General features: G+C 44.3%; 1 protein-coding gene across 2 annotated transcripts in view; it reads left to right on the forward strand.

The window, feature by feature from the left end:
- The first annotated feature begins 13,943 nt into the window (after positions 1–13,943).
- DNASE1L3 (deoxyribonuclease 1L3) overlaps positions 13,944–25,912 on the forward strand; it is a 45,888-nt gene continuing 33,919 nt past the window's right edge. The window contains exons 1-2 of one of the 2 annotated variants that reach the window (XM_082344815.1): positions 13,944–20,977; positions 25,511–25,599. In XM_082344815.1, the coding sequence (XP_082200941.1) occupies positions 20,837–20,977; positions 25,511–25,599 (230 nt within the window). In that variant the 5' untranslated portion in view covers positions 13,944–20,836. The remainder of the gene's footprint in view (positions 20,978–25,510; positions 25,600–25,912) is intronic. The other variant, XM_082344814.1, reaches the window with a different exon arrangement.

Here is a 25,912-nt window from a genome sequence, read left to right on the forward strand (position 1 = left end):
CATAATCACTCCAAAGGAAGGATTTTTCAACAGTTACTAGCATAAGTAGATCTGAAGACTGCTGTAGGAACTGTATACAGACTGTAGTAGGCTTTGGACAAAACATTTTATTACCTGTTTATGGGCAAGACGAAGCAATCTAGACTGTATAACATCACAGCTCAGTGGATTCGTAGAAGGTTAAACAACAGTGGCCCAACTTTCTTTAATCTGACAGTATCAGAATGGAAGCAATTTTCTAATGGAAATTCTCCAATTCTATGTCCATGACATTAAAAAAAAAAAGAATTTAGATAAACAGAGATCTGAACTTGTCATCAAATTTTAAATCAAACAAAGCTGGGAAGAAAATCAGGGTTCAAAATTGTTTCAATAATTTGGAATATGCCAAAAACATGGTGAAATTTAACAGTCCCATCTTTAGGCTTTTAAAATTCAAATAGTATCTCAGAATACAGTAGACCAGATATTCTGAAACACCCTTCTTCTCAAAACACCTCTATCTTGGATAAAATAGACTTTGTCATGGGTTGCTTGGCTGAAAGTGTGTTAAAATAAGAGTAGGGGGGGCTTCCCTGGTGGCGCAGTGGTTGAGAATCTGCCTGCCAATGCAGGGGGCACAGGTTCGAGCCCTGGTCTGGGAAGATCCCACATGCCGTGGAGCAGCTGGGCCCAGTGGGCCACAATTACTGAGCTTGCGCATCTGGAGCCTGTGCTCCACAACAAGAGAGGCCGCGACAGTGAGAGGCCCGCGCACCGTGATGAAGAGTGGCCCCCACTTGCCACAACTAGAGAAAGCCCTAGCATAGAAACGAAGACCCAACACAGCCATAAATAAATAAATAAAAATTAAAAAAAAAAAAAATAAGAGTAGGGGGCAGTGAGCAGTAAATAAATGTGAAATGCATGGTCGTCCCAAGACCAGATATGTATAGCAGACCCATAAACAATATTGGGAGACTAAGCCTTCAGCTCTACGTTGAAGAAGCTGCACGTGAGAGTCCCATATTTATCAGGACCCTCAAATGGCTAGAGCAGCCTCAGGTGGGTAGCGTTCCTTCACTCCAAGCACAAATAAGGATGCTCTCCATAAGAGAGCACCCAGTATTCTCATAGATCATGATTAACCAAATATGGTGATTTGGAAGACATATCTGAGGAAATTACTCAGACATATTAGCACAGAGTGATATGATATGAAAAACAGGAAAAAAGATATGGAATATGCGGGATAGACTGAGGAGTTCTAAAAATCCATTTAATCAACATCAAAGAAGAAGGAAGGAGAGGCCAAATGTGAAGGAGTAATGGCTGAGAATTTCCAGAGCAGAAAAAAGACATGACTCCATGGATGTAGGAAGCATAACATATAAAGCAGGATAAATAATAGGAAATCCACACCAAGAAACATTGTAGTGAAACCGCAGAACACTAAAAACAAAAGATCTCAAAAGCAGCTAGATATTAAAACATTACTCACAAAAGAAGGAATCAGATAGTTAGCAGATTTCTCAATGGCAACATTGGAAGCTAAAGGATAGTAGAATAATATCTTCAAAGACCTGAGAATTGGATACTCACCATCTTAAGAGGGACTTCCCTGGCGGTCCAGTGGTTAAGATGCCATGCTTCCACTGCAGGGGGTGTGGGTTCAATCCCTGGTCAGAGACGATCCCACAGGCTGTGGGGTGCAGAAAAAATTAGTCTGAGAGAAGTTTTTCATCTTGCAAACCTGGAACTCTATACCCCTAAACAATAATTCCCTATTTCCCCCTTACCTCCACCACTGGTAGCCAACATTTTACTTTCTGTCTCTATGAATGTGACTACTTTAGATACCTCCAATAAGTAAAACATATAATGTTTGTCAAAAAAAAGCAGATTCCTGGTTTTAAAAATAATTTAGATATGATCATGGCATTGTGTTTTGATATGTTTGCTATGTTATTATTGTTCTTTTCATTTATGTCTATCTTTGAGAGGTAAATACTGAAATAATTAAGGATGAAAAAGAAAAATTAGTCTGAGAATATACTCCAGGATGAGTGTGGGCTTGTAGAGGTGATTCTACTGGTTTGAGAACAGTCTCAGTCCCTACGTACCTCTCACAGTGCAGGCATCTTGCCAGACTTTGGGATCTTGCTGTGTAAAGACTCATGTTGCCTTTGTAATAACAGATCCTAAATACAAGCCAAATATTAAAAAGAAAAAAAAAAAAGAATGAGGGTGAAATACAGATTAAAACAAAGTGATTTGACAACTGGAAGACTTGACTAACTGAACTTCTAAGATATACTTCAGAAAGAAGAAGCATGACTCAAGACCTGAAATGAAAACAGGAATAGTGAGTGAAGAAATTGGTAAATATGGTGAATCTAAACAAAACTGTCAGTAGAAAACAATCATGGTGACAATAATAATATAAAATTTATAGGTTTAATACAAGGTCAGAACTAAAATGCTGGGAACAATAAATCAGAAAAGAGGTGATTGGAGTTAAAGTGTCCTAATGCCTTTGCATTTGTGTGAGAAGTGAATTAGTATAATAACTTTGGCCTTTGTTAAATATGTGTGGTAAAAAGTCAATGGTATTGGGGCTTCCCTGGTGGCGCAGTGGTTGAGAGTCTGCCTGCCAATGCGGGGGACGCGGGTTCGAGCCCTGGTCTGGGAAGATCCCACATGCCGCGGAGCAGCTGGGCCCGTGAGCCACAATTACTGAGCCTGCGCGTCTGGAGCCTGTGCTCCGCAACAAGAGAGGCCGCGATAGTGAGAGGCCCACGCACCGCGATGAAGAGTGGCCCCCACTTGCCACAACTAGAGAAAGCCCTCGCACAGAAACGAAGACCCAACACAGCCATAAATAAATAAATAAATATTAAAAAAAAAAAAAAAGTCAATGGTATTCACTAAAATAATACAAATAAGACACATATATATGTACGTACAAACATACATGCATATGTATCTTTCGAACCAATAGAAGGAGGGAAATGACATAAGCCAATAAAAAAACAAACACCAATCAACCCAAAAGAAGTATATAAAAAAGTGACACTTTCCCCCCCAAAAAAGATAGTAAAAATAAGTCCGGATATACTATCACAATAAATGTAAATTAGCTAAACGCCTCAGTTAAAAATCAGAAGTTGTCAAACTGAATGTTAAAAAATCTGAGGCACTGTTTCAAGAGGTACTCCCAAAACACAGGAATCTGGAAAGGTTGAAAGTAAAAGTATGGAAAATTATATACCTGACAAATACTATCTGAAAGAAAGCTAGTGTAGCTAAACTAATATTAGATAACATAGACGAACAAAAAATATTATTAAGGATGGAGAGGATCACTGCATAATGATAAAGAGTTCAATTCATCAGCAAAATGTAAGTTCTAAACTAAAGAAAACCTATCTTATAATTACTAAAGATATTGATGAAATCTTTAATCAAAGGAAAACTTTAAGTCCAGAAACATTAAGAAAGTTTAGAAGCACATCTAAACTTTCAAGGAATAGATCATTCTACTCTCACATAGGTTCCTCTGGAAAATAGAAAGAAAGGACATATTCCCAACTCACTCTACAATGCCAATGTAAATTCTGTACCAAAATAATCAGACCAATATTACTCATACATAACTCAAAAACAAAGAAGTAAAAATCCTAAGTAAAATGTTAGTAAATTGAGTCCAGCAATATATAAAAAGGTTGATACTTCATAACCAAGATAGGAAAAATATTCTTGTAGTTAACCTCATCAATATATTAAAGAAAAACTATAATATCATCTAAATAGTTGCAAAATTTTAAAATAAAATTCAACAGTCCCTTATGGTAACAACTCTTAGGAAACTAAGAGAACTTCCTTAACCAGTTAAAAGGCATTTACCAAAGACCTACAATTTGAGCAAGTATGATCATCAATAATGAAAAGTTAGGAATACTTCCTTCAAAATCAGAAGCAATTCTGACCAAAATCTCAACAGGGCTTTTCAAGGAAGATTAACTGATTCTAAGATTCCTTGGAAGAGCAAAGGGTCAAGAAAAGCCAAAATACTCCCAATGAAGAAGGAAAGGTAGCATCAAGCTTATTAAAAATATATAGTTATTAGGACAGCATGTATTCATGTAGGGGTAGATAAAAACACTAATGAAACATAAGTCACAGAAACAGACCCATGCACATAGGGAAACTTGGTTTATGACAAAGCTGACATTTCAGATCAGCAGGGAAAGGAGGACAATTCAGTAAAAAGTCCTAGAACAATTAATTATTCGTACAGAAGAACATGGAATTTAACAATTCTCACTCCCCTCCCCATTAATTCAAGATAGATTAAAGACTTTAACATAAAAGGCAAAACTAAATTTTTAGAAGACAGTATAAGAGAACATTTTTAGGATCTTTCCAACACTTGGCACAATAAGGCTTTTTCAGTCTAGTGGGTGAAATGGTATCTCATTGCGATCTTAATCTTCATGGCCATGATTAATGGGCTTGAGCAATTTTTCATGTATTTATTTGCCATTCCTGTTTCTGTGTCTGTGAAACACCTGTTCATATCATTTCCTCATTTTTCTGTCCATGTCTTAATGGTTTGTAGTTAACATGTGTTGCAAATACCTTCTCCCAGTTTGTGACTTATCTTTTCCCTTTCTTTAGTACTTTGGGATAAACAAACATTAATTTTAATTTAGTTAAATTATCCTTTATATTTGGTGCCTTTTATATCTTGTTTAAGAAATCCTTTCCTACCTCGCCTGAGCTACATGGCTAGATTAGGGGAGATATAGAACCCCAGGGAAACTAGGGATGTAGGTACTAAATTGTGACCAATGGCTGCTGAGCTGGCAAGAACACACAGATGGTGGTGCAGATGAGGAAACACAAGCTCCAGGTGTTTGAGTCACTTGAACATACCTCAGGTGAAGATGGTGAGCTCTGGCTTCATGAAGCCCAGCTCTACCACTTATTAGCTGTCTCTGTAAACCTGAGTTTCTTCACGTGGAGACAGGGGATGACGATGAAGAATTGATAATGGTACCAACCTCATGCGGCTACAGAGATGATCAAGCCAAACCAAGCATTTACTGGGCTCATCCAGTCCTTAGAGGGGCCCGAAAACTGTCTTTGAATAGTCAAATGTTAGTTATGGAAAAGAGAGTATGAAGAAGACCCCAAATGCAGGCCAGGAATCAATGGGTGAAGGTCGCCAGCAGGTGTGCGCATGTGCGTGTGTGAATGTAGGGCAGAGTTCTTCTTGCTAAGAAAACACATTTCTCCAAGGCTTCTTGCTGGGTGCCTCATAGGCTTCACTTTAGCATCCATTTCACCCAGCTCATTGTACCAAGACCTCTCCCTCTTAGCTGTCTCTGCTGGGGCCTTTAGGCCACTTAAACATGAACATTGTAATGAAACTTTCAAAGATGTGCATCACATTATGCCACCTAAATCATGATGCTTCCTGATCTAATTTATCAACAGGCTAGTGCATCCTCATTTCTTCCCACGTTGTCTCTTCTCTGAGCTGCCGAGGTCGTGCAGGGAGCCAGGTCACACATCTATATGCATGGATCATAGTCTGGTCACCCTTCAAGCAGTAGTTCTGGTGCCTGGGTTGGGGGTCTGGGGACTGGGAGTACTGGGTACCCAACAGGGCCAGGAGCAGGAGGAACGAAGCAGCACGAGGGGCAGGAACAGGCCAAAGAGTCAGAAACGGGACGGACACCGGGGGTGGGGCGGGCAAAGCCAGGAGGAGGAGGCAGTTGTAGGGGATGAATTGCCATCCACTCCTTAGTGTTAGTTCTCAAATGGATTGTTTTCATTTAAATCCATAGGGTGGGCAGATGGCAGTTAGTGGCTAGTGGACATGTCTTCACTGCCTACACTCTGTCCTGGACATTGTGCTTTTCATGCATTAGCCCATTTGTTTTCATCTTCACAGCAGCCATGAGTGTGGGTTACTTCCCACACTCATGTGTTATTACTTATTAATAAGTAATAACACACATATTAATAAGTGTGTTATTACTTCCACCATGTAACAGATGAGGAAACAGGGCTTAGATGTTAGGTAACTTGCCCAAGATCACATAGCCAGCAACTGTTGGGGTAGACACTTGTCTCCTGAATCCATGCTCCTAACTGCTGTATCACATGGTGCTCAATGACTACCTCCTAGGACCTTGTACAAGACTTACATTTTGCAGGCTGCCATGGAGATTCCCCAAAGTTCGGAACAACAGAATGGGCATTGGGGTCTTTTCCTTACGAAATACGCCTCATTTCCCTTCTCATAAGCGGCCTGAGGTGACCTCTGAAAATGGTTTGCTATTCACTTGACCCAGAAAACCCCATAAAATCATGCAAATCAAGAGGTTCAAATCTTTGTGTTCACTTTCAGAACATTCGTGAAACTGCTCAGGCCAATAAGGGTGTGCATATCCCCAAATCCACCAAGTATCTGAAGGATGTTCACTTTACAGAGCCTTGTGGGCCATTCCGTTGGTACAATGGTAGCGTTGGTAGGTGTGCCCAGGCCAAACAGAGGGTCTGGATGCAGGGTCAACGGCTCAAAAACAGTGGTGAATTTTTACTGCACGTGATTAAAAATGCAGAGTGTAACACTGAACTCCAGGGTTTAGATGTAGATTCTCTGGTCATTGAGCACATCCAGGTGAACAAAGCCCCCAGGATACAGTACAGGACTTAGCAAACTCACGGGTGGATTAACCCGTGCGTGAGCTCTCCCCACCACACTGAGACGACCCTCACTGAAAAAGAACAGATTGGTCCTAAACCAGAAGAGGAGGTTGCCCAGAAGAAAAAGACATCCCAGAAGAAACCAAAGAAACAAAAACTCATGGCCTAGGAATTAATTCAGCATGAAATAAATGTAAATTAAAGTTAAAAAAAAAAAAAGAAATGCACCTCATCTTAGTGATGGCAGCTCCCCATCATTGTGGCTACATGTGATCACAGCCTGGTTGCATGTGATTGGGTCTCCATGGAAACACAACTCCCACTGACTTCTGCTTCCAGAGAAGTCTGCTCCCAATCTGAGAATTAATTTCAAATATGGTTTCTTTTTACTTTTTAAAAAATTTAATGCTCTTGGGTTTCCCTGGTGGCGCAGTGGTTAAGAATCCGCATGCTAACGCAGGGGACACAGGTTCGAGCCCTGGTCCGGGAAGATCCCACATGCTGCAGAGCAACTAAGCCCGTGCACCACAGCTGCTGAGCCTGTGCTCTAGAGCCCGCGAGCCACAACTACTGAAGCCCACGTGCCACAACTACTGAAGCCTGTATGCCTAGAGCCCCTGCCCCGCAACAAGAGAAGCCACCGCCATGAGAAGCCCACGCACCACAACAAAGAGTAGCCCCTGCTCGCCGCAGCTAGAGAAAGCCTGCGCGCAGCAACGAAGACCCAACGCAGCCAAAAATAAATAAATAAATAAATAAATTTTTAAAAAATTAAAAAAAAATAAAATGTAATGCCCTTGGTGGGGACCTGAGCTGGAGCGCGCCGACCTCATCTGCCCAAGGGCCGTCGCCGAAGCACCCGGAGCGGGCGCCACACGGTCGAGAGCCAGGACCGAGCGGCTCAGGCTGCAGATCCGGGAGCCATCGGGTCCTGCCACCCCCCGCAGGGCGCATAAAACTGGCCGTGAGGATGGCCACCAGGGTCCGGACAGCTGCCGTCTGGGTATTTATGGAGCACCCAGTATGTGCCAGGCCCCCTTCAAGGTCCAGGCATGCGGTGGTGAACGAGACTGACAGGATCCATGCTTTGGGGAGTTTGCACCCTGGTGGAGGAAGGCAGAGGCCACGTAAATGATGGAGAAACTACTTACAAGCGAACAGGAAACGTCGTTGTCGTGTCGTACTTGGGATTAACACTGGTTGATGTGAAAGACTGGGTGTTTGGGGAAGTGCCCACGGAGGAGGTGATGTTTGCAGGTCTGAGTTACCGGAGTAGGCCAGCCGTGGGAAGAGCAGGTGCATGAACCTGCGGGGGGGGTGGGGGGGGAGCCATTGCCAAGGCCACGAGGTGGGGGAGGGTCGGTGCCTTTGTAGCAGGGAAGGAAGGCCTGTGCGGCCCGGCTTGTGGGGGAGGGGAGGAGAGCAGACAGGCATGGAGGGGCCAGAGGTCCATCAGGCTGGGAAGCTGTTGTGTTAGGAAAGGGGGTTGGGTTTTTCAGAGACCCTCTGGCTGCTCAGTGGAGAATGGGAGACTGCAGGGGTGCAGACGAGAGGCGGAGGAGGTTTTGTCTGGTGTAGTGGAAACGGAGAAACTAGACAGAATTGGGGGTGTTTGAAAGGTGAGTCCTCTTCTCTGACAACCAGCTTATGCTTTTCACCTAGTCCACTGTCACTTTTTAGAGTGGTTGATTTTCTGTAAGCAGTCCTGTATTTCTTACCATTTCAACCCACCAAAGTGAACGCTCAGTGCTTACTGTGCGCGTGGGGTTCTGTGCTGCCTCTGGTGTAGGTATGCATCAGTGCCTCTTTCTTGGGACCAGGTTGCACTGCTGGTTGGTGCAGAGCCAGGATTTGAACCTGGGTGGGATGGCCCTACACCCATTTCCCTGGTCAGTGTACTCTACTGCCTCAGGATGTAGCCTGAGAATTGCTCAAGAGATGGGGATTCTAGATTCCTGGGCCCTAATAGTAGTTATTGTTTACTCACAAAGGGTCACTTCTCAGCTGCTCCTTGGACTCAGGAGCAGTTAAGTCCCTTGCCGTGCCCTGGGCGCAGTGGGTGTGTGTGGCACAGTCCCTGGGGAATGATTGATAGAGAGGATGTGGATGACCCCACTCAGGGATGCGCTGAAAGTGGAAAGGATATAACATGCAAGACATTTTAAAACCGTGCAACAGAGGGGTCCCTTTCCCATGGCCGGTGACATACTCGACCCATATTCTGGGTGTCCCCTCCTGGGTATCCAGGGTGATACCTCGTAATTAGAAGGCTGTAGATGAGTGTGAATTCAGAGCAGAGGGAGGAGGTGACGTTGCACTGAGGCCTGTGAGCTCCTAAGTCTCTGTTTCTTTCCTCGGAGGATGCTGGGCACTTACTGGCAGGTTTTGTTTTTTCAGTTTGGCTGCTTTCTGCTGTTGACACTTCCCTCCCTTAAACGTGTCATTACAAATCCACTTCAGGGAGTCTCCATTCCTACCTAGGGGCTTGGAAAGACTTTCCGTCTCCTCCTCTCGTGTAGGAGTTGACTTATTTTAAACCAGGGAACCTTGTTTCCCCTTTTCTCCAGCGTTGGGCAGGGCCTCTGCTCCCATGGACCACCGTCACCATGGTCACCACCACGACATGCTAATAGCATAGTGTGCGGTGCAGTGAGTTGGGGCTTCAAGACTGATGTGAGGGGTGCCGGGGGAGAGAAGGGAATTCTGCCTGGCGGGGCCTTTCTGAGGAAGGTTGGCCAGTGTTCCCGTGCATACCAGGCTGGATGTCTTCAGCTGTGCCCAGACTGGCCCTCTTGGCGAATTAAAGGTTAAAATGATAATTTCCTGTTAAAATGTGGCAGTGTTCATGAATTACTCTTTCAAAACTAACAACCCTCACGCACCCTTGTTTATATATTCCAGGTACCGGTTAGGCACCGAGGATACACGGGTCAAAGGCAGCCCTGGGAGTTGAGAGAGGCGACAGAGGGCAGGCCAGGCGGCCACGGGATTCGCGCTGGGGCAGAGGGAAGCCCAGGAAGTGACCTTGGCCGCTGCTCTCAAAGGCCCTGTGGAATCAGCCGTGCGAAGGCGAGGGAGAAGGAGGCTCCGGGCAGAGGCAGCCCCTGTGCGCTGCCAGCAGGGGGCAGGGGAGTGGCCGGCCGCCATCAGGCCCCTGGAGCCAGCTCAGCGCTCAGCTGCAGGCGCGGGGGAGGGGTCAGGTAACGCGGCGGCCTGTCCCCTCCCTGGCTGACTTTGAGCAGGCTGCTCATCCCTTCCAGACAAGCTGAAAACTACATTTTCCTCGCGACTCGAGCCTTTGATGATTGTGGAGTCACCTTATTTCCAGGAATCCTTTTTTTGTCTTAAAGTCTGTTTTATATTCTTATAGCTGTAGGAGCCTCCTTTTGGTTAATCACTCGTCATGTATTTTTCTTCAGCTTTTGACTTTTTTGTATCTTCATATTTTAGATGTGTCTTTTTTAAATAGCATCATTTTTTAAAATCAGTCTGTCAATCTTTGTACTTAACTCAAATACTTTGTCCGTTATGATTAATGTAATTACTGTTATACTTGAGTTTAAATCTACCATCTTACTGTGTTTTTTCTGTACTGTGTTTGCTGTACCTGATCTGTTTTTTTGTTTGTTTTTTCTCCTCCCTTGGCTTTTTTTTTTTTTTGACTGATAATTTTTTATTCTTTTTCTTTCTGTAAAGATGTTTGGGAATTATACACATTATTTATGCTTTAAAAAAAAATGAGTACTCTTTATTCCCCAGTAGGAACTTGTGATTTGAGCAGTAACTTACGGGCATTCAGAGATATATTGTCTTTTCTTGAGCTTCACAGAAACTGCCAACTCTTCAAATATAGTTTTGAGACTTTATCTGCATCGTTTTCACATGAGACCTCTGAGGCAGTGCAGAGTAGTGGCTGGGAACCCAGATTGCTCTCTGGAAAGCCTGACTGCCATTTACTAAATATGCATTTCTGACAAGTTACTTACTCTCTCTGGGTCCCAGTTTACACCTCTACAAAACAGGGGTAATAAAGTACTTAATTCATATATTTGTTCTCAGTGTTACTAAATTCTTAACAAAATAAGTGTTGGCTGCCATTATTCCTCTCCCACCTACCCCTTCCCCCCTGCCGCCCCTGTTCCCAACAGCAGGGTGACCAATCATCCTGATTTGCTTGGGACTGTCCCTGTCTTTACACTGACCACCCCCAACCCCCTCCCCCAAATCTTCAGCAAACCAGGACCACTGACCACCCTCCCTGACTCTGCAGTCAGAGAAGTCATGATAGTCCAGATAAAATGGTGGCCAGTGGGGCTCAAGAAGGTTTGAATCCCAGATTTACATTGTTAATTCAAAATCATGACATTTTGTGGCTACAGGATGTAGAATGATAGCTCAGAGGCACAGAAAACTCACTGAACCAAAGGTAAATCCAATTAACTCTCTATTTTTGAGTCCCCAAGGGCAGAAGCTGTCTTATTCATCTTTGTACCCTCTGCACACTTAGTAGGCTGATTTCTTAAGGTCACGTGTTATGAAGGACACTGGCCTGCATCTAAATCCAGTTTGGGGATGACTTTGGAGCAGGTTCTGTCTGTGGAGGGGAAATTCCATCCTGAAATGGGATTCCTGCCTTGAGACTCATTCATGAATCACAGGTTGGTTAAAGATTGACACCTTCTGCTCATAACTACCCTCCTCACCCTGTCTTTGGGACTGACATGATTTTCAATGGTTTGTAAATAATCGCCTAATGCATGATGACCCAGAAGGGGTGTCGGCCCCTGGAGAACACCACACAACTTACTGAGGTCCCCTACTCACAGCCTGGGGTGTCTCCCAAGCTCTCATGTGCCTTCTGTGTGGGGTAAGAAGGAGGTTTCAGAATACAGGGAGAAAGCACCCCTTTTGCAGGGAGTCTGGGGGATGGGGACATGGATTGTTCTCGGTGTTCTGAGATGAAATACTGATGGGGCCTTGTCGCTGCTACACGCCAGAGAAGACAGGGTACAGGAGACTGAGCAGGTGCTTGAACTCTGGTATCAAACAGTCTTGGTTGTGCCTCTTACTTGCTGTGAGACTTGTGGCAAGTGAATCACCGTCTCTGAGGCTCCATTTCCTCTTCCGTAAAATGAGGACAGTAGTAATACTTGATGGTAGGGAGGCCTTAAAAACCTAGTACATATGAACAGTATGTATAATATGGGGCCTAATACAGCTTAATAGCCTCAATACCCTAACAGGGTCTGTAGCTGCTATTATTTTTTAATATTGTTGTGATCCGACATAAGTATCGCATATAACATTGTTCCAAGGGGAGAAAAGCCCCAAATCAACAAATGCAGAGAGGAGTGTCAAACAGCAAGCACTCAATAAATGTTAGCTGTTATTAAGGGCTTTTAAATCAATCTGCTTCCTGTGTCTCAGAATCACCTGGCTGCCCTGTGAACACTAGAAAAAGCTCACTTAAGAAATTCCATAATGGAACTTCCCTGGTGGCACAGTGGTTAAGAATCCGTCTGCCAGTGCAGGGAACACAGGTTCGAGTCCTGGTCGGGGAAGATCCCACATGATGCAGAGCAACTAAGCCCGTGCACTACAGCTACCAAGCCTGCGCTCTAGAGCCCACAAGCCACAACTACTGAGCCCGTGTGCCACAACTACTGAAGCCCGCGTGCCTAGAGCCTGTCCTCTGCCACAAGAGAAGCCACCACAATGAGAAGCCCACACACCCCAACGGAGAGCAGCCCCTGCTTGCTGCAACTAGAGAAAACCTGCGTGCAGCAACGAAGACCCAATGCAGTCAAAAATTAATTAATTAATTAATTTAAAAAAAAAAAACAGAAAAAGAAATTCCATGAGACACATAAAGTAGTATTCATGCCAAAAATGCATCATGTTAACGTAATCATGAGGAAACCTCAGACAAACTTAAATTGAGATAACTGGCCTGTACACTTCAACAATGTCGAGGATGTGAAAGACAAAGAGTAGAGGAGACCGGGCTTCCCTGGTGGCGCAGTGGTTAAGAATCTGCCTGCCAAAGCAGGGGACACGGGTTCCATCCCTGGTCCAGGAAGATCCCACGTACTGCGGAGCAACTAAGCTCGTGCACCACAACTACTGAGTCTGCGCTCTAGAGCCCGCGAGCCACAACTACTGAAGCCCGCGTGCCTAGAGCCCATGCTCCACAACAAGAGAAGCCACCGCAATGAGAAGCCCGCGCACCGCAACAAAGAGTAGCCCCCGCTCGCCGCAACTAGAGAAAGCCCGCGTGCAGCAACGAAGACCCAACGCAGCCAAAAATAGATAAATAAATAAATAAACAATAAATTTAAAAAAAAAAAGAGTAGAGGAGACCAAGGAGACAAGACTGCTAAGAACAATGCATAATCTTGGATTGGCTTCTGAATCAGAAAGAAAATATTGCTATAAAGGACATTATTAGAATAACTGGTAAAGCCTGAATAAGGTCTGTAGATTAGGTAATGTATAATTGCCAAACTTTCTAGTTTTATAATTGCTATAATATTTTATAATTATAATTATCTTGTGGTTCATTGGTGAATCTGGATGAAGGATATGTGAGTTTGGGGGCTACTTTTGCAACTTTCATGCATGTTTGAAATTATTTCAAAATAAAAAGTAAAACATAAATAAATAAAACGTAGCTAAGAGCTACCACACGTTTAAAAGAAGAATAAGAGGGGACTTCCCTGGCGGTCCAGTAGTTAAGACTCCTCACTTCCACTGCAGGGGGTGCGGGTTCGATCCCTGGTGGGGGAACTAAGATCCTGCACGGTGCAGCCAAAAAAAAAAAAAAGAAGAAGAAACTGTGCAGTTACAGAAACAGCCCGCTCTCTGCTCGCTAGTCAGCAGCTGTGAGGAGCCTCTTGGTTCTGTTTCTTCACCGTCCCTTTTCCTGGTGAGCCCGAAAAGCTTACTTTCTATTAACGGGCAGCTTTAGAATCTTCCCTAGAAGTGGAGACAGGTCACTGGGCATGTCTGCACAGGTGGTAATGAGAAAGGCAACCAATCCAGCGCAGGGCAGAGGCCAGTGGGAAGTGGTGGGCTGGGGGCTCCAACGGCATCATTTGCCCTGCCTGTAACCTTTTAATCTAGATGCCTCATGAAGGGGTCAGGGCGAAAAGCACTGTGGTGCCCGAAGAGACTTTTCTACCATGAGGATGCTGCTTCAAGGGGCAAGAAAGGTGAACTTGGCTCCTCAGAAAAGGAGCAGTGTTCACTACCAGTCAGAAGAGGGAGCTGTTTTCTCCAATGTCATCCTTCCCGCCAAGTGTGCCACTGAGTGGTTGCACAGATCTGCAGGTCCCAGGGGTAGAATTAGGGTGAGGTGAATGAGGCAGACTCATGAAAATGCAGAGTTGGATCTTGTCTTTATTTAAGATTTTGATACTTTGTTCATTATGGATGTTTCTGCATTAATTTGAATAATTATTCAAACTATTTCATAAAATACTATTTATCTTGATTACTGAGTTGTTTGGCACCCCCTTAAAGTTCACACCCAAGGCCAGTGTCTCATTTGCCTCACCCTAGTCCCACCCTGGCAGATCTAACCCATTAAATACAACACCACCAGCTCAGAGTTTGCAATTGGTCAGATGAGGTCTAGAGTTAATGGGCCATTTTGTACCCATGAAGATCTGGCAAAGGGAATTAATCCTGAGAACCCAAATTCCTGCCTTTGATGTCACTTCACAGTCAGCAACTGGGGCCTGACTTCATTACCTCTCTCAATGTTCTCATCTGTAAAATGGGGATGGCAATCCCTTCTTTGCACAGTTTATTCTGAAGACAGAATATCACCCTAACTGAATACCCCTAAGGGCCACTAAATACCCCTAACTCACTAAATCTTCACAGCTCTACCATGTAAGAGCTATTATTACCCCCATTTTCAAAAGCGAGGAAATGGGCACGGAGAAGTTTAGACACTTGCCCGAGGTTGAACAGCCGTAAATGGAAGTGCGTATGCTTTAACCTCCACACCAGCATTCTCAACATGGGGTGATCTCCACCCTCACGGGGGCATTTGGCAATGTCTGGAGACATTTTTGGTGGTCATTACTAGGGGGTTGCTACGGGCATCTAGTGGGTAGAGGCTAAGAATGCTGCTAAACATCCTACAATGCATGGGGCAGTCCCCACAACAAAGAATTATCTGGCCCCAAATGTCATCAGTGCCGAGAGTGAGAAGCCTGCTCCCTGCTCCGCTCCCAAGGTCAGGGAGTTATGTGAGAACTTAGCACCTAGTGCTCCGAGAAAGGCAGATGGCCTGTAGTGGTTTCTGTTATTATTTCTTTTGTCTCAGTGGCCTGGGGTCTCCCTCGGTTATCCAGGGACTTGAGTTCCCCTGGCTCAGCAACTTCTCAGGTGGTTGAGAAGCTAGGCTCTGGAGTCAGTCAGAGCATCACATCATGCATTCAACAATGATTTACTGAGCACCTGCTACATGCCCAGTCCTGTCCTGGGCAGCACAGACGCACATATATGTCCCTGCCGGCGTGAGCTGTCAGGGGTCGGGGGTGGATGGACATTAGACAGCCCACAAGCTCGTAGACAATAATACATCATCACACACGCCATGAAGCAAAGACCTGGGCTCCATGAAAAGAGAGTAAGAGGCAAGCCCCTGATGGGCTGAGGGGGGCCAGGGAGAGAGTGGCATTGAAGCTGAGACTTGGAGGTGGGAGGAAGGAAGAGCCTTGCAGGTGGAGGGAACAGCCATGCAAAGGCTCTGAGGCAGGAACTGAAAGCCAAGCAGTACGAGGGGAGGCCAGCGGGGGAAGAAGAAGAGAATAGAGGATGTGACCTTGAAGGGGTGGGTAGGTAGAGGCCACAATAAGGAGTTTGGTCTTTATGCCAAATAAAGAGCCTTTGAAGGGCTCTAGTCAGAGCAGTGACTGCCTTCAGAGAGCAACCCGCTTGAGGTCCAGACACAGCCCCTTGTGGAAGATGCTGCTTGAGGTCAAACCAGAGCCTGCTTCATCAGTTGGAAACCATCATACAAAGGTGAGATCTGTCACAATTACGCAACCTTAAATAATGCACCTCCCCTGCTCCAAACGCCAAGCTGGTTGCGAAACTTAATGACTAAGGCAATTTGCATTTATTACAAGATTATTGCTAGGGCTCACTCCTTATTACACACGGAATGGCATCAGTCACTGGAAACACCTGTTCTGAGTTATGCACTTCATCCCCTGCCAATAATGGAAACTTTCCTACGGGTCCCTTGTTTCTTTTTCTTTTTTTTTTTTTCAGGGAACTTCCCCGACCAGGGATCCAACCTGTGCCCACTGCAGCAGAAGGGTGGAGTCTTAACCACTGGACAGCCAGGGATGCCCCAGGCCCCTTGTTTCTTTTTGTTGCTTTTGGGTAACTCAGCCTGTGATACTTTCGCTCCCCCCGGAATCCCCATCTTGCCTTCCTCAAATTCTGAGGTACCCTTTGTCCCCCACTGACTCTTGCCCCACCAGCGCCCATGGTGAATGGCTGTGGCTGCCTGTGGTGTCTGGGGCCATGCATCTCAACTCCTGATCCTCATGTCTGCCCACTCATATGACATACCTGGGACTCTTCAGTAGGGACGATTGACAAGGACTAGAGCTTAAGGCTTTGAGGGGATCAGACTGTCCCTGCTCAATCAGGATGGTGTTTCCCAAGGTGGACATAGCTCAAGATACTAAAAGGCATTATGTGAAGAAAAGTGTTCCATGGACAATAAATTCCGGACATACTGTTCCAACATAGTTAAGCAGCTTTGTTTAGGACAGGACTTTTCAGCATTTAATATTAGCATTAATATGCTAAGGTGCATTATAAATCTCCAATATATGTGTATCCTTTTTTTCAGGAGCATCTTACAGACTAGTGTTTGGAAGTTCATGCTACAGGAAATGTCATCCATAGCCACTAAATGGCAGAAGGAAGGACACCTCAGAGCGTTCAGTGTGGGTCAGGTCAGTGCCTGCCTTTCCTTCCAGGCTCCAGGCTTCCGGAAGAGATTGTCTCAAACTCCCAATTCCCAACAAGGAAGCCGGACAGAAGGAGGAGCAGAGGGTTTCTGCTGTCCCTGGGCCACCAGTGCAGCCTTGTCGCTCCAGCCCCTCACATTATCAGTGACTCCTGGGGCTGGGTGAGAGCTGCCTGAGGCTAAGCTGGCACAGAAGGACGTGCTGGCATGGGCATTGTTTAATCAGCTTAAAAGAATAAAAAGCTTTTAGCACTTTATTTTTCTAATAACTAAACAAGTACATGTTTTTGTTAAAAAAAAAATTCAAACAACACCCAAGTGTACACAATAAAAAGTGGAAGTTCTCTTTTATCTCCTCACTGCCTGGCTGCATTAGGTCTTCATTGCTGCATGCAGGCAGGCTTTCTCTAGTTGCGGTGCGCGGGCTTCTCACTGCGGTGGCTTCTCTTGTTGTGGAGCACCGGCTCTAGGCGTGAGGGCTTCAGTAGTTGCGGTGCGTGGGCTCAGTAGCTGTGGCTCTCAGGCTGTAGAGCGCAGGCGCAGTAGTTGCGGCATGTGGGCTTAGTTGCTCTGCGGCATGTGGGATCTTCCTGGACCAGGGCTCGAACCCATGTCCCCTGCATTGGCAGGCAGATTCTTAACCACTGCGCCACCAGCGAAGTCCTGCAGATTTCTCATTGAGGTGTGGTGTGCCTGGTTTGGTGGGGGAGAAGGCTGACCCGGAGTCAGAGTGACCGGGATCAAAGCCCAGCTCTGCAACATGCTAGCTGTGTATCCTTGGGCACAAGCCTCAGTTTACTCATCTGCAAAATGGAGGGACCATAATAAGGACCTGCGGGAGTGTTAAGTGAGATGAAACAGAAAGCACTCAGCAAAGCCCCTGCACTTAGCTGGATTCAGTTAAATCTGACTCTTAGGATTTTACTTCCAGAATCCAGGCACTTTTTAAAAAACAGTTCAAGTCCATGCAGTCAATGTGCTAATTACAGAATGGGGTCAATCTCTTCCGTCTGTTCATGTGATTTTTTTGAAGTCCTCAAGGGCAGTTTCTATATATAGAAACCACTAATCAGAGGTTCCTTTATTTTTCAAATTAATATTCAAATTATCAAACTTAAAAATTCAAAAACACCGGGGCGTCCCTGGTGGCGCAGTGGTTGAGAACCTGCCTGCTAATGCAGGGGACACGGGTTCGAGCCCTGGTCTGGGAACATCCCACATGCCGCAGAGCAACTGGGCCCGTGAGCGACAACTACTGAGCCTGCGCGTCTGGAGCCTGTGCCCCGGAACGGGAGGGGCCGCGATAGTGAAAGGCCTGCGCACCGCGATGAGGAGTGGCCCCCACTTGCCGCAGCTAGAGAAAGCCCTCGCACGAAACGAAGACCCAACACAGCCAAATAAATAAATAAATAAATAAATAAAAGTAGCTATAAAAAAAAAAAAGTGCTGTGAATTGCACAAATGATTTAAAAAAAAAATTCAAAAACATTAATTGACTCACTCATCCTATAGTTTAGGTTATTTTTGATGCTGGGAATTAAAACCTTTCCCAGGACCCTGACAGGGTGGTTATTGCCTTAGACAGTGTCATGCTTTTGAGTTCAGCTTATAAAAGTTTTTATTCCTGGGACTTCCCTCGTGGTCCAGGGTAAAGAATCCGCCTTACAATGCAGGGGACACGCATTTCAACTAGAGAGCCTGCATGTTGCAAACTACAGAGCGCACATGCTCTGAAACCTGCACGCCACAACTACGGAGCCCACGCGCCCTGGAGCCCAGGCACTACAACTAGAGAAGAGAAAACCTGCAAGCCACAACTAGAGAGAAGCCCGTGTGCCTCAACGAAGAGCGCGCGTGCCGCAACTAAGACCTGACGCAGACAAAAATAAACAAAATAAATAAATAATTAATAAATCTAAAAAAAAAGTTTTTATTCCTTTTATACGTCCAGTTGGTATTGCCAGATAAAATACAGGATGCCCAATTAAATTTGAATGATCTAAAATTCAAATTGATCTAGTGTTCTGTATTTTTATTTGCTAAATCTGGCAACTCCACATCCAACAAACTTAAATAATTACCCCTAAAGGTTATGCACCCATTTACAAACATTTTAAACTTCTTTTATACACCTATTTCCTTGTAAAGTTCTTCAGTTTTCTGAACTAACAAAAAAACCATCCTTTTTAATGCTAAGTAATTCTAAGTCTAAAAAAATTAAACTTATAAAACACTGTTAACCCAAAATTCTTATAAATGTTCCACAACTGTACAGAAACTTAGTAAGGTTTCAACCTAAAGTTACAAATCTAAAAAGATTCCCTCAACTGCACATTTTATGTTGGGATTACCAGATTGCCAATTTAATAGGTCAAAATCTCTCATATGTTACAAGATAATAAAAACCACATATGTACAAATTCCTTCTTGAAAGACACAAAAAATGTGTACCACACTGACTTCTAAATATTCCTCTGGTCAGAAGATGCCCACTCACCAGGAAGGACAATCACCAGCAGCTTTTCACCAGTGACTCAACCAGGCTTAAGGCCTGGGCTGTGGCCAAGAGGGAGATTCACATCCCCATGAGCTCAGGAAGCCATTACTTCCTTTCATGTACTATTTGGGATTATCTCCTTAGAATGCCTGGGCATACCTGGCCACAGATTTCATCCAGGATGCTGACCGGATGTATGTTGGCGATACCTGCACGCTTTTCCCGGTGGCTGTGACCACATGCCCATCACTTCAGGAGGGGGTAGTCCGGAGATCCCAACGCTTGGTTTCAAGTTATTCTTATTACCTCCCCTCTTCGCAGAAGAATTTTCCTTGCCAAAGTCTGCAAATCCTACTTGGGTTTATAACTTGATTTGATTTTGTACTTCTTTTGCTTTTCAGATCTTCCTATCTTCCTGCCCAAAGCTCTAAAAGCTATTTTACTTGGACTGAAATCCTACAATTCTTGCAAAACCTTCCTTTCTTGGGGCCACACAACTCTCTCTCATAAACATTAAATAATACCAGGTTGAATCATGGATCTCTCCAGGGGCTTAAGTGCAAGGGTAGTTGACCCATCCCAGCAGACAAGCAACTGCTTTTCCTGGCAACACACTGCGAGTACTTGGTATGTTAAACTGTACACAACAAAACTTGCCTTAAAAATTATGTAATTCAAACCAGACTTGGACTTCCCTGGTGGCACAGTGGTTTAGAATCTGCCTGCCAGGGGCTTCCCTGGTGGCGCAGTGCTTAAGAATCCGCCTGCCAATGCAGGGCACACGGGTTCAAGCCCTGGTCTGGGAAGATCCCACATGCCATGGAGCAACTAAGCCCATGTGCCCCAACTACTGAGCCTATGCTCTAGAGCCTGCGAGCCACAACTACTGAGCCCACGTGACACAGCTACTGAAGCCTCCGTACCTAGAGCCTGTGCTCTGCAACAAGAGAAGCCACCACAAAGAGAAGCCCATGTACCGCTCTGAAGAATAGCCCCCACTCGCAGCAACGAAGATGCAACACAGCCATAAATAAATAAATTAATTAATTAATTAATTTAATTTAATTTAAAAAGAAACAAACCAGACTCTATCTTAATTATGCCCATCAGTGTCATTGGTGAGCTGGAATCTCAGTGTGTCCAGGGATAGCTAGCTGCCAAGTCCCAGTGATGGCAGAAAATCTGGCAGAATTTCCCACTGACCCTGCCCCGCCCCTTCCCCCCTGCAGAAGGCTCTACACCCCAGATGCCCTCTGGGGTGGACCATTTCCGAGTTCATCAATTTCCAGGAGAAGGAACATGGTATGTGACCACAGCAGAGATGACCAGAGGTCACAGCTGGCTTCCAGCTGGGTTAAGAGTGACTTTGCAGAGACTGGTGCCTAGATTAAACTGACCAGTTTCCTCACCCGAGTGACAAAAACAAGGGATCCCAAAAACTAGCTCATTTCCTTCATTTCCCTGCAGAATGAAATCCATGATCTTCAGTTCCTCAGAGAAGTGAAAGCAGCAACAAGGAATCCAGTAATTCCTGTTATCTGCAGGCTTAACAAGTCAGCAGAGCCTGAGGCGGTGGCCAGGAGCCCGCTCTCCAGACACTGCTGTCCTCTCTTCAAGCCCTGAAGCCAGAGGAGCCCGGGATGCCTCTGCCGCTGGCCTCCCTGCTGCTTCTCCTCCTCTCCACCCACAGCGCCCTGGCCCTGAGGATCTGCTCCTTTAATGTGAGGTCCTTTGGGGAATCCAAGAAGGCAAACTGTAATGCCATGGATGTCATTGTGAAGGTGAGCCCCCCTTCCTGTCAGAAGGATCGCTGGACACCCTTCACACTCTCTCTACAGCTTTCAGACTTTAAGAGACTCAGGAGGAATTTAACTGAAGTTAGTCCCTAGGGTGAAGGTAGCGTGTGCGTGTGTGTGTGTGTGTGTGTGTGTGTGTGTGTGTGTGTGCATGTGTATGTGTGTGTGTGTGCATGTGTATGTGTGTGTGCGCACCCTATCTCTCTCTACGCCCCCCCCCCTTTCTTCCTCGTTCTCTCCCCCTCCAGCCATCAACCTTATCCCAACTTCCAATTCTAATCTTTCTCCCCACTTTGATAAGACTTTCCTTGGGTAATCTGACCAATGTCTTGGGACTCTGCTCACATTCCTCTGGAGTCAGTTGACTCTCTTTATTTAGAGGTTAATTTATTTTTGATGCTGGAGTTGAAACCTTTCCCAGGACTCTGGGTTTTATTACCTTAGAAAACCCCAGAGGCACCACATTCTGGGGGGAGCGCCAGGAGCCCTGGGTTCAGCTTCCACCTGGCAGCCAGGTGCGCCGGCTCCGGACGGCCTTTCTCCTCCCTGAGCCCCCCGTGCCTTTCAGCAAGAAAGGGTTATTGTGAAATGTAAATGCAGCACAGGGTTATTGTGAAAATGTAATGAGTCCATGATAAGAGCTAACGTTTATAAAGCCTTCGCTAAGCCCACTATATGCCAGGCACTGTAGACGCTTTATATAAGACAACTCATTTAACTTATGTTAAATAAGCTATGATCACACCTGTCATGTCTTCATAAATATTGGCCATCACCTCTTCACCCGCAATTCCTTCCTCATAAAGCAGTTTTCTTTCTTAATAACAGCTTAATTTTTTAAAATTATAAAGGTATAATTTTTAAATTATAAACTTATAATTTACAAATTAATTTTATTAAATTAAAAATAGTCATTATGGACTATTTTGAAAATACAGAAACATATAAAGAAGTATCCTATCACTTGACGATAACAGTTGTTGGTACTTGTTATGGGCATTTTTCTACGCAAAAATAAATACATAAATCTGCATCTATTTTGCAGCATGGAGACACCCTATATCATCAGTTTTGTATTCTGCTCTTATATGAGAAGTATTTCACATGTTATTAATATTCTTTTAAAACACAACTTTTAATGCCTTATGCTGTGTTTGCAACATGTTTCATTTAATGCTTTCCTATTTGGGGATGCTTAGGTTGTTTCCAATTTTTCTGTTGCAATGCATCTTCCTCTTTGATCTGTGTAAGTAATAATAATAACAATACTTTGTTGTTTGCCTCCTGTATGGCTGGCACTGCTCTAAGTATCCATCTGTCCTCTAGCAATCCTGTGAGGGAATGACTATCATTATGCCAATTTATAGATGAGGAAACTGAGGTGTAGAGAAGTAGTAGATACCTTTTTACAGTGGAAAACATTCCTCAAAGTGGGAAAACTAGACCAAAGGATTAATGCATTTTTTTTAAGGCTTTTGACACATATTCTAAAATGTCTTCCAGAAAGATCTGACAGTGATAAGTGACTAAATCAGCAGGCTGGCTGGATGACCAGCACCCAGCTCTCCTTGGTGAACCCTGCAAGGCTGATGCCATGAAATGCAAGCCTACTTTTTTTTTTTAACATCTTTACTGGAGTATAATTGCTTTACAATGGTGTGTTAGTTTCTGCTGTATTAACAAAGTGAATCAGCTATACATATACACATATCCCCGTATCTCCTCCCTCTTGCGTCTCCCTCCCTCCCACCCTCCCTATCCCACCCCTCTAGGTGGTCACAAAGCACAGAGCTGATCTCCCTGTGTTATGTGGTTGCTTCCACTAGCTATCTACTTTACATTTGGTAGTGTATATGTGTCCATGCCACTCTCTCACTTCGTCCCAGCTTACCCTTCCCTCTCCCCATGTCCTCAAGTCCATTCTCTATGTCTGCGTCTTTATTGCTGTCCTGCCCCTAGGTTCTTCATAACCTTTTTTTTTTTTTTTTTTTAGATTCCATATATGTTAGCATACAGTATTTGTTTTTCTCTTTCTGACTTACTTCACTCTGTATGACAGGCTCTAGGTCCATCCACCTCACTACAAACAACTCGATTTTGTTTCTTTTTATGGCTGAATAATATTCCACTGTATATATGTGCCATATCTTCTTTATCCATTCATCTGGTGATGGACACTTAGGTTGCTTCCATGTCCTGGCTATTGTAAATAGAGCTGCAATGAACTCTGTGCTATATAACTCTTCTTGAATTATGGCTTCTCAGGGTATATAATGCAAGCCTATTGATGGAAGGATCCAGACTTGGACATAGTCTTCCTCCTCTGTCACTACACAGGTGCATCCTCAGCCCCCAGCACTTCTTAATGGCTGCACAGACCAGTACTGGTGGCTCTCTCTTCTATGCCCTTCTTGGAGAGGAAACTGGAACATATATGTGCTCTGGAAACAGGACCAGTGGCATAATCCCCCCGCTCCATGTCTTTGGAGAGGACGAAATTAACACTGGGGATACCCTGTCCTTGAGCGACAAATTCCAGCCCACCAGGACCCCATACACAGAAAGGTCCCTGTCGTCCCTAATGGGCTTCGGCTTGGTCTGCACCCTGGTTTCTAGGTTATTGCTTGCCCTGAAGGAGCCTCTCCTGCATTTTTACTGAGTTCTTCCTCACCTCTCAGGGCCTTTTCAAATGCCTCCTCCTCCTTGGAGACTTTCCTGATCCTCTGGGCAGATGTAATTAATTATTCCTCAACACTCTCACAGCTCTGACTTTTATTTAGCACAACTTTCATTTGCCTCTCATTGTAGCTAGCTCTTTGCATTTGCCTCTCTCACTGATAATGAGTCTTTGAGGGCGGAACTATATTTTAATAGCTTAGCATGCTGGGCTTTGCAGTCATGTAAACCTGAGTTCAAATCCTACTCTACCACCTATACCGGCTGTGTGACTTTAAACTAGTTACTCAATCACTCTGAGCGTGGTTTCCTCCTATGCTTAATGAGCTAAAAATCGTAGTCATCTGATAGGGTTGGTGAGGCTCAGAGTAGGCTCACAGTAAATGTTATCTCTTATTAACATTATAATTATACCTCTTTATTTCTGCAGTATCCAGCCTGGTATTCTTCACTTACTAAGGGTTTAATAAATATTTACTATTATTATTATTGTAATTATTCAAGCAAAACCAAGAAGTAGGACGTGCAGGGGTCATGACCCTGGGTTCTGGACTTGGGTTGCCTAGGTTCACATTCTGCCTAGCCACTTTCTAGCTGGGTGACTTTGGATAGTACCTCAGCTTTCCCAGAAAGAACCTCAGGCTCTTTGTCTTTAAAATGGACATGATAATAGTACTTTCCTCAGGGAGTCCATCATTTATTTCAGAGAAGTTAGTTAATTTAACAAAGCATGCAATTTGATACTTAAAACACAGTGCCCAACAATAAAAAAACAAACAACCCAATCGAAAAATGGGCAGAAGACCTAAGTAGACATTTCTCCAAAAAAGATGTACAGATGGCCAATAGGCACATGAAAAGATGCTCAACATCGCTAATTATTAGAGAAATGCAAATCAAAACTACAATGAGGTATGACCTCACACCAGTCAGAATGACCATCATTAAAAAGTCTACAAATAATAAATGCTAGAGAGGGCGTGGAGAAAAGGGAACCCTCCTACACTGTTGTGGGAATGTAAATTGGTGCCGCCACTGTAGAAAACAGTATGGAAGTTCCTCAGAAAAGTAAAAACAGAATTACCATATGATCCAGCAATCCCACTCCTGGACATATATCCAGACAAAACTATCATTCAAAAAGATACATGCACCCCTATGTTCATAGCAGCACTATTCACAATAGCCAGGACATGGAAACACCCTAAACATCCATCAACAGATGAATGGATAAAGAAGATGAGGTATTGAATACATATACACAATGGAATACTACTCAGCCATAAAAAGGAATGAAATAATGCCATTTGCAGCAACATGGGTGTAACTAGAGATTATCATATGAAGTGAAGTAAGTCAGAAAGAGAAAGACAAATACCATATGATATCACTTATATGTGGAATCTAAAATATGACACAAATGAACCTATCTATGAAGCAGAAACAGACTTACATACATAAAGAACAGACTTGTGTTTGCCAAGGGGGAGAGGGAAGGGGAGAAATGAGTGGGAGTTTGAGGTTAGTAGATGCAGACTATTACATATAGAATGGATGGACAACAAGGTCCTACTTTATAGCACAGGGAACTATAGTCAATGTCCTGGGACAAACCATAATGGAAAAGAATATTAAAAAGAAAGTATAAAAAAAAGAATGTATATATATGTATAATTGAGTCACTTTGCTGTACAGCAGAAATTAACACAACACTGTAAATCAACTATACTTCAATTAAAAAAAAATAGCAACATAGTATGTTATGTTATAGTAAGTGCCCAATAAAAGATTTCATTATTTGTAGTAAATGGCCTCACACCCCTGGGAATTCTCTCTCTGCAGGTCATCAAACGCTGTGACATCATACTCCTGATGGAAATCAAGGACAGAAACAACATAATCTGTCCCACACTGATGGAGAGACTGAACGGGTAAAGACAGGGCCCCTGGACACTCTGTCGGCTCAAAGCCAGGTGCAAGGGCATCTGAAAGTCCCTGGGAACTGAAACTAGTGTGAGAGCCAACACTGGCCCAGACCACCAGGTCACGTGGCCAACACTGCCCAGGCTTTCAACTTTATTAACCATGGTCCTGAGAACGTTCAACCAGCTAGTTTTAACATGATAAAGCAAAAGAGGGAAACGGGTGAGGAGTCAGGACCGAGAGAAATGAAAGAAACAGACTAGAGGCTGAGCTGAGAAGTACTGTTACAAAGAAAAGATTGCGCGCAAATATGAAATCATG

This window comes from Balaenoptera borealis (assembly GCF_965194805.1).
Source record: "Balaenoptera borealis genome assembly, chromosome: 12".
NCBI lineage: Eukaryota > Metazoa > Chordata > Mammalia > Artiodactyla > Balaenopteridae > Balaenoptera > Balaenoptera borealis.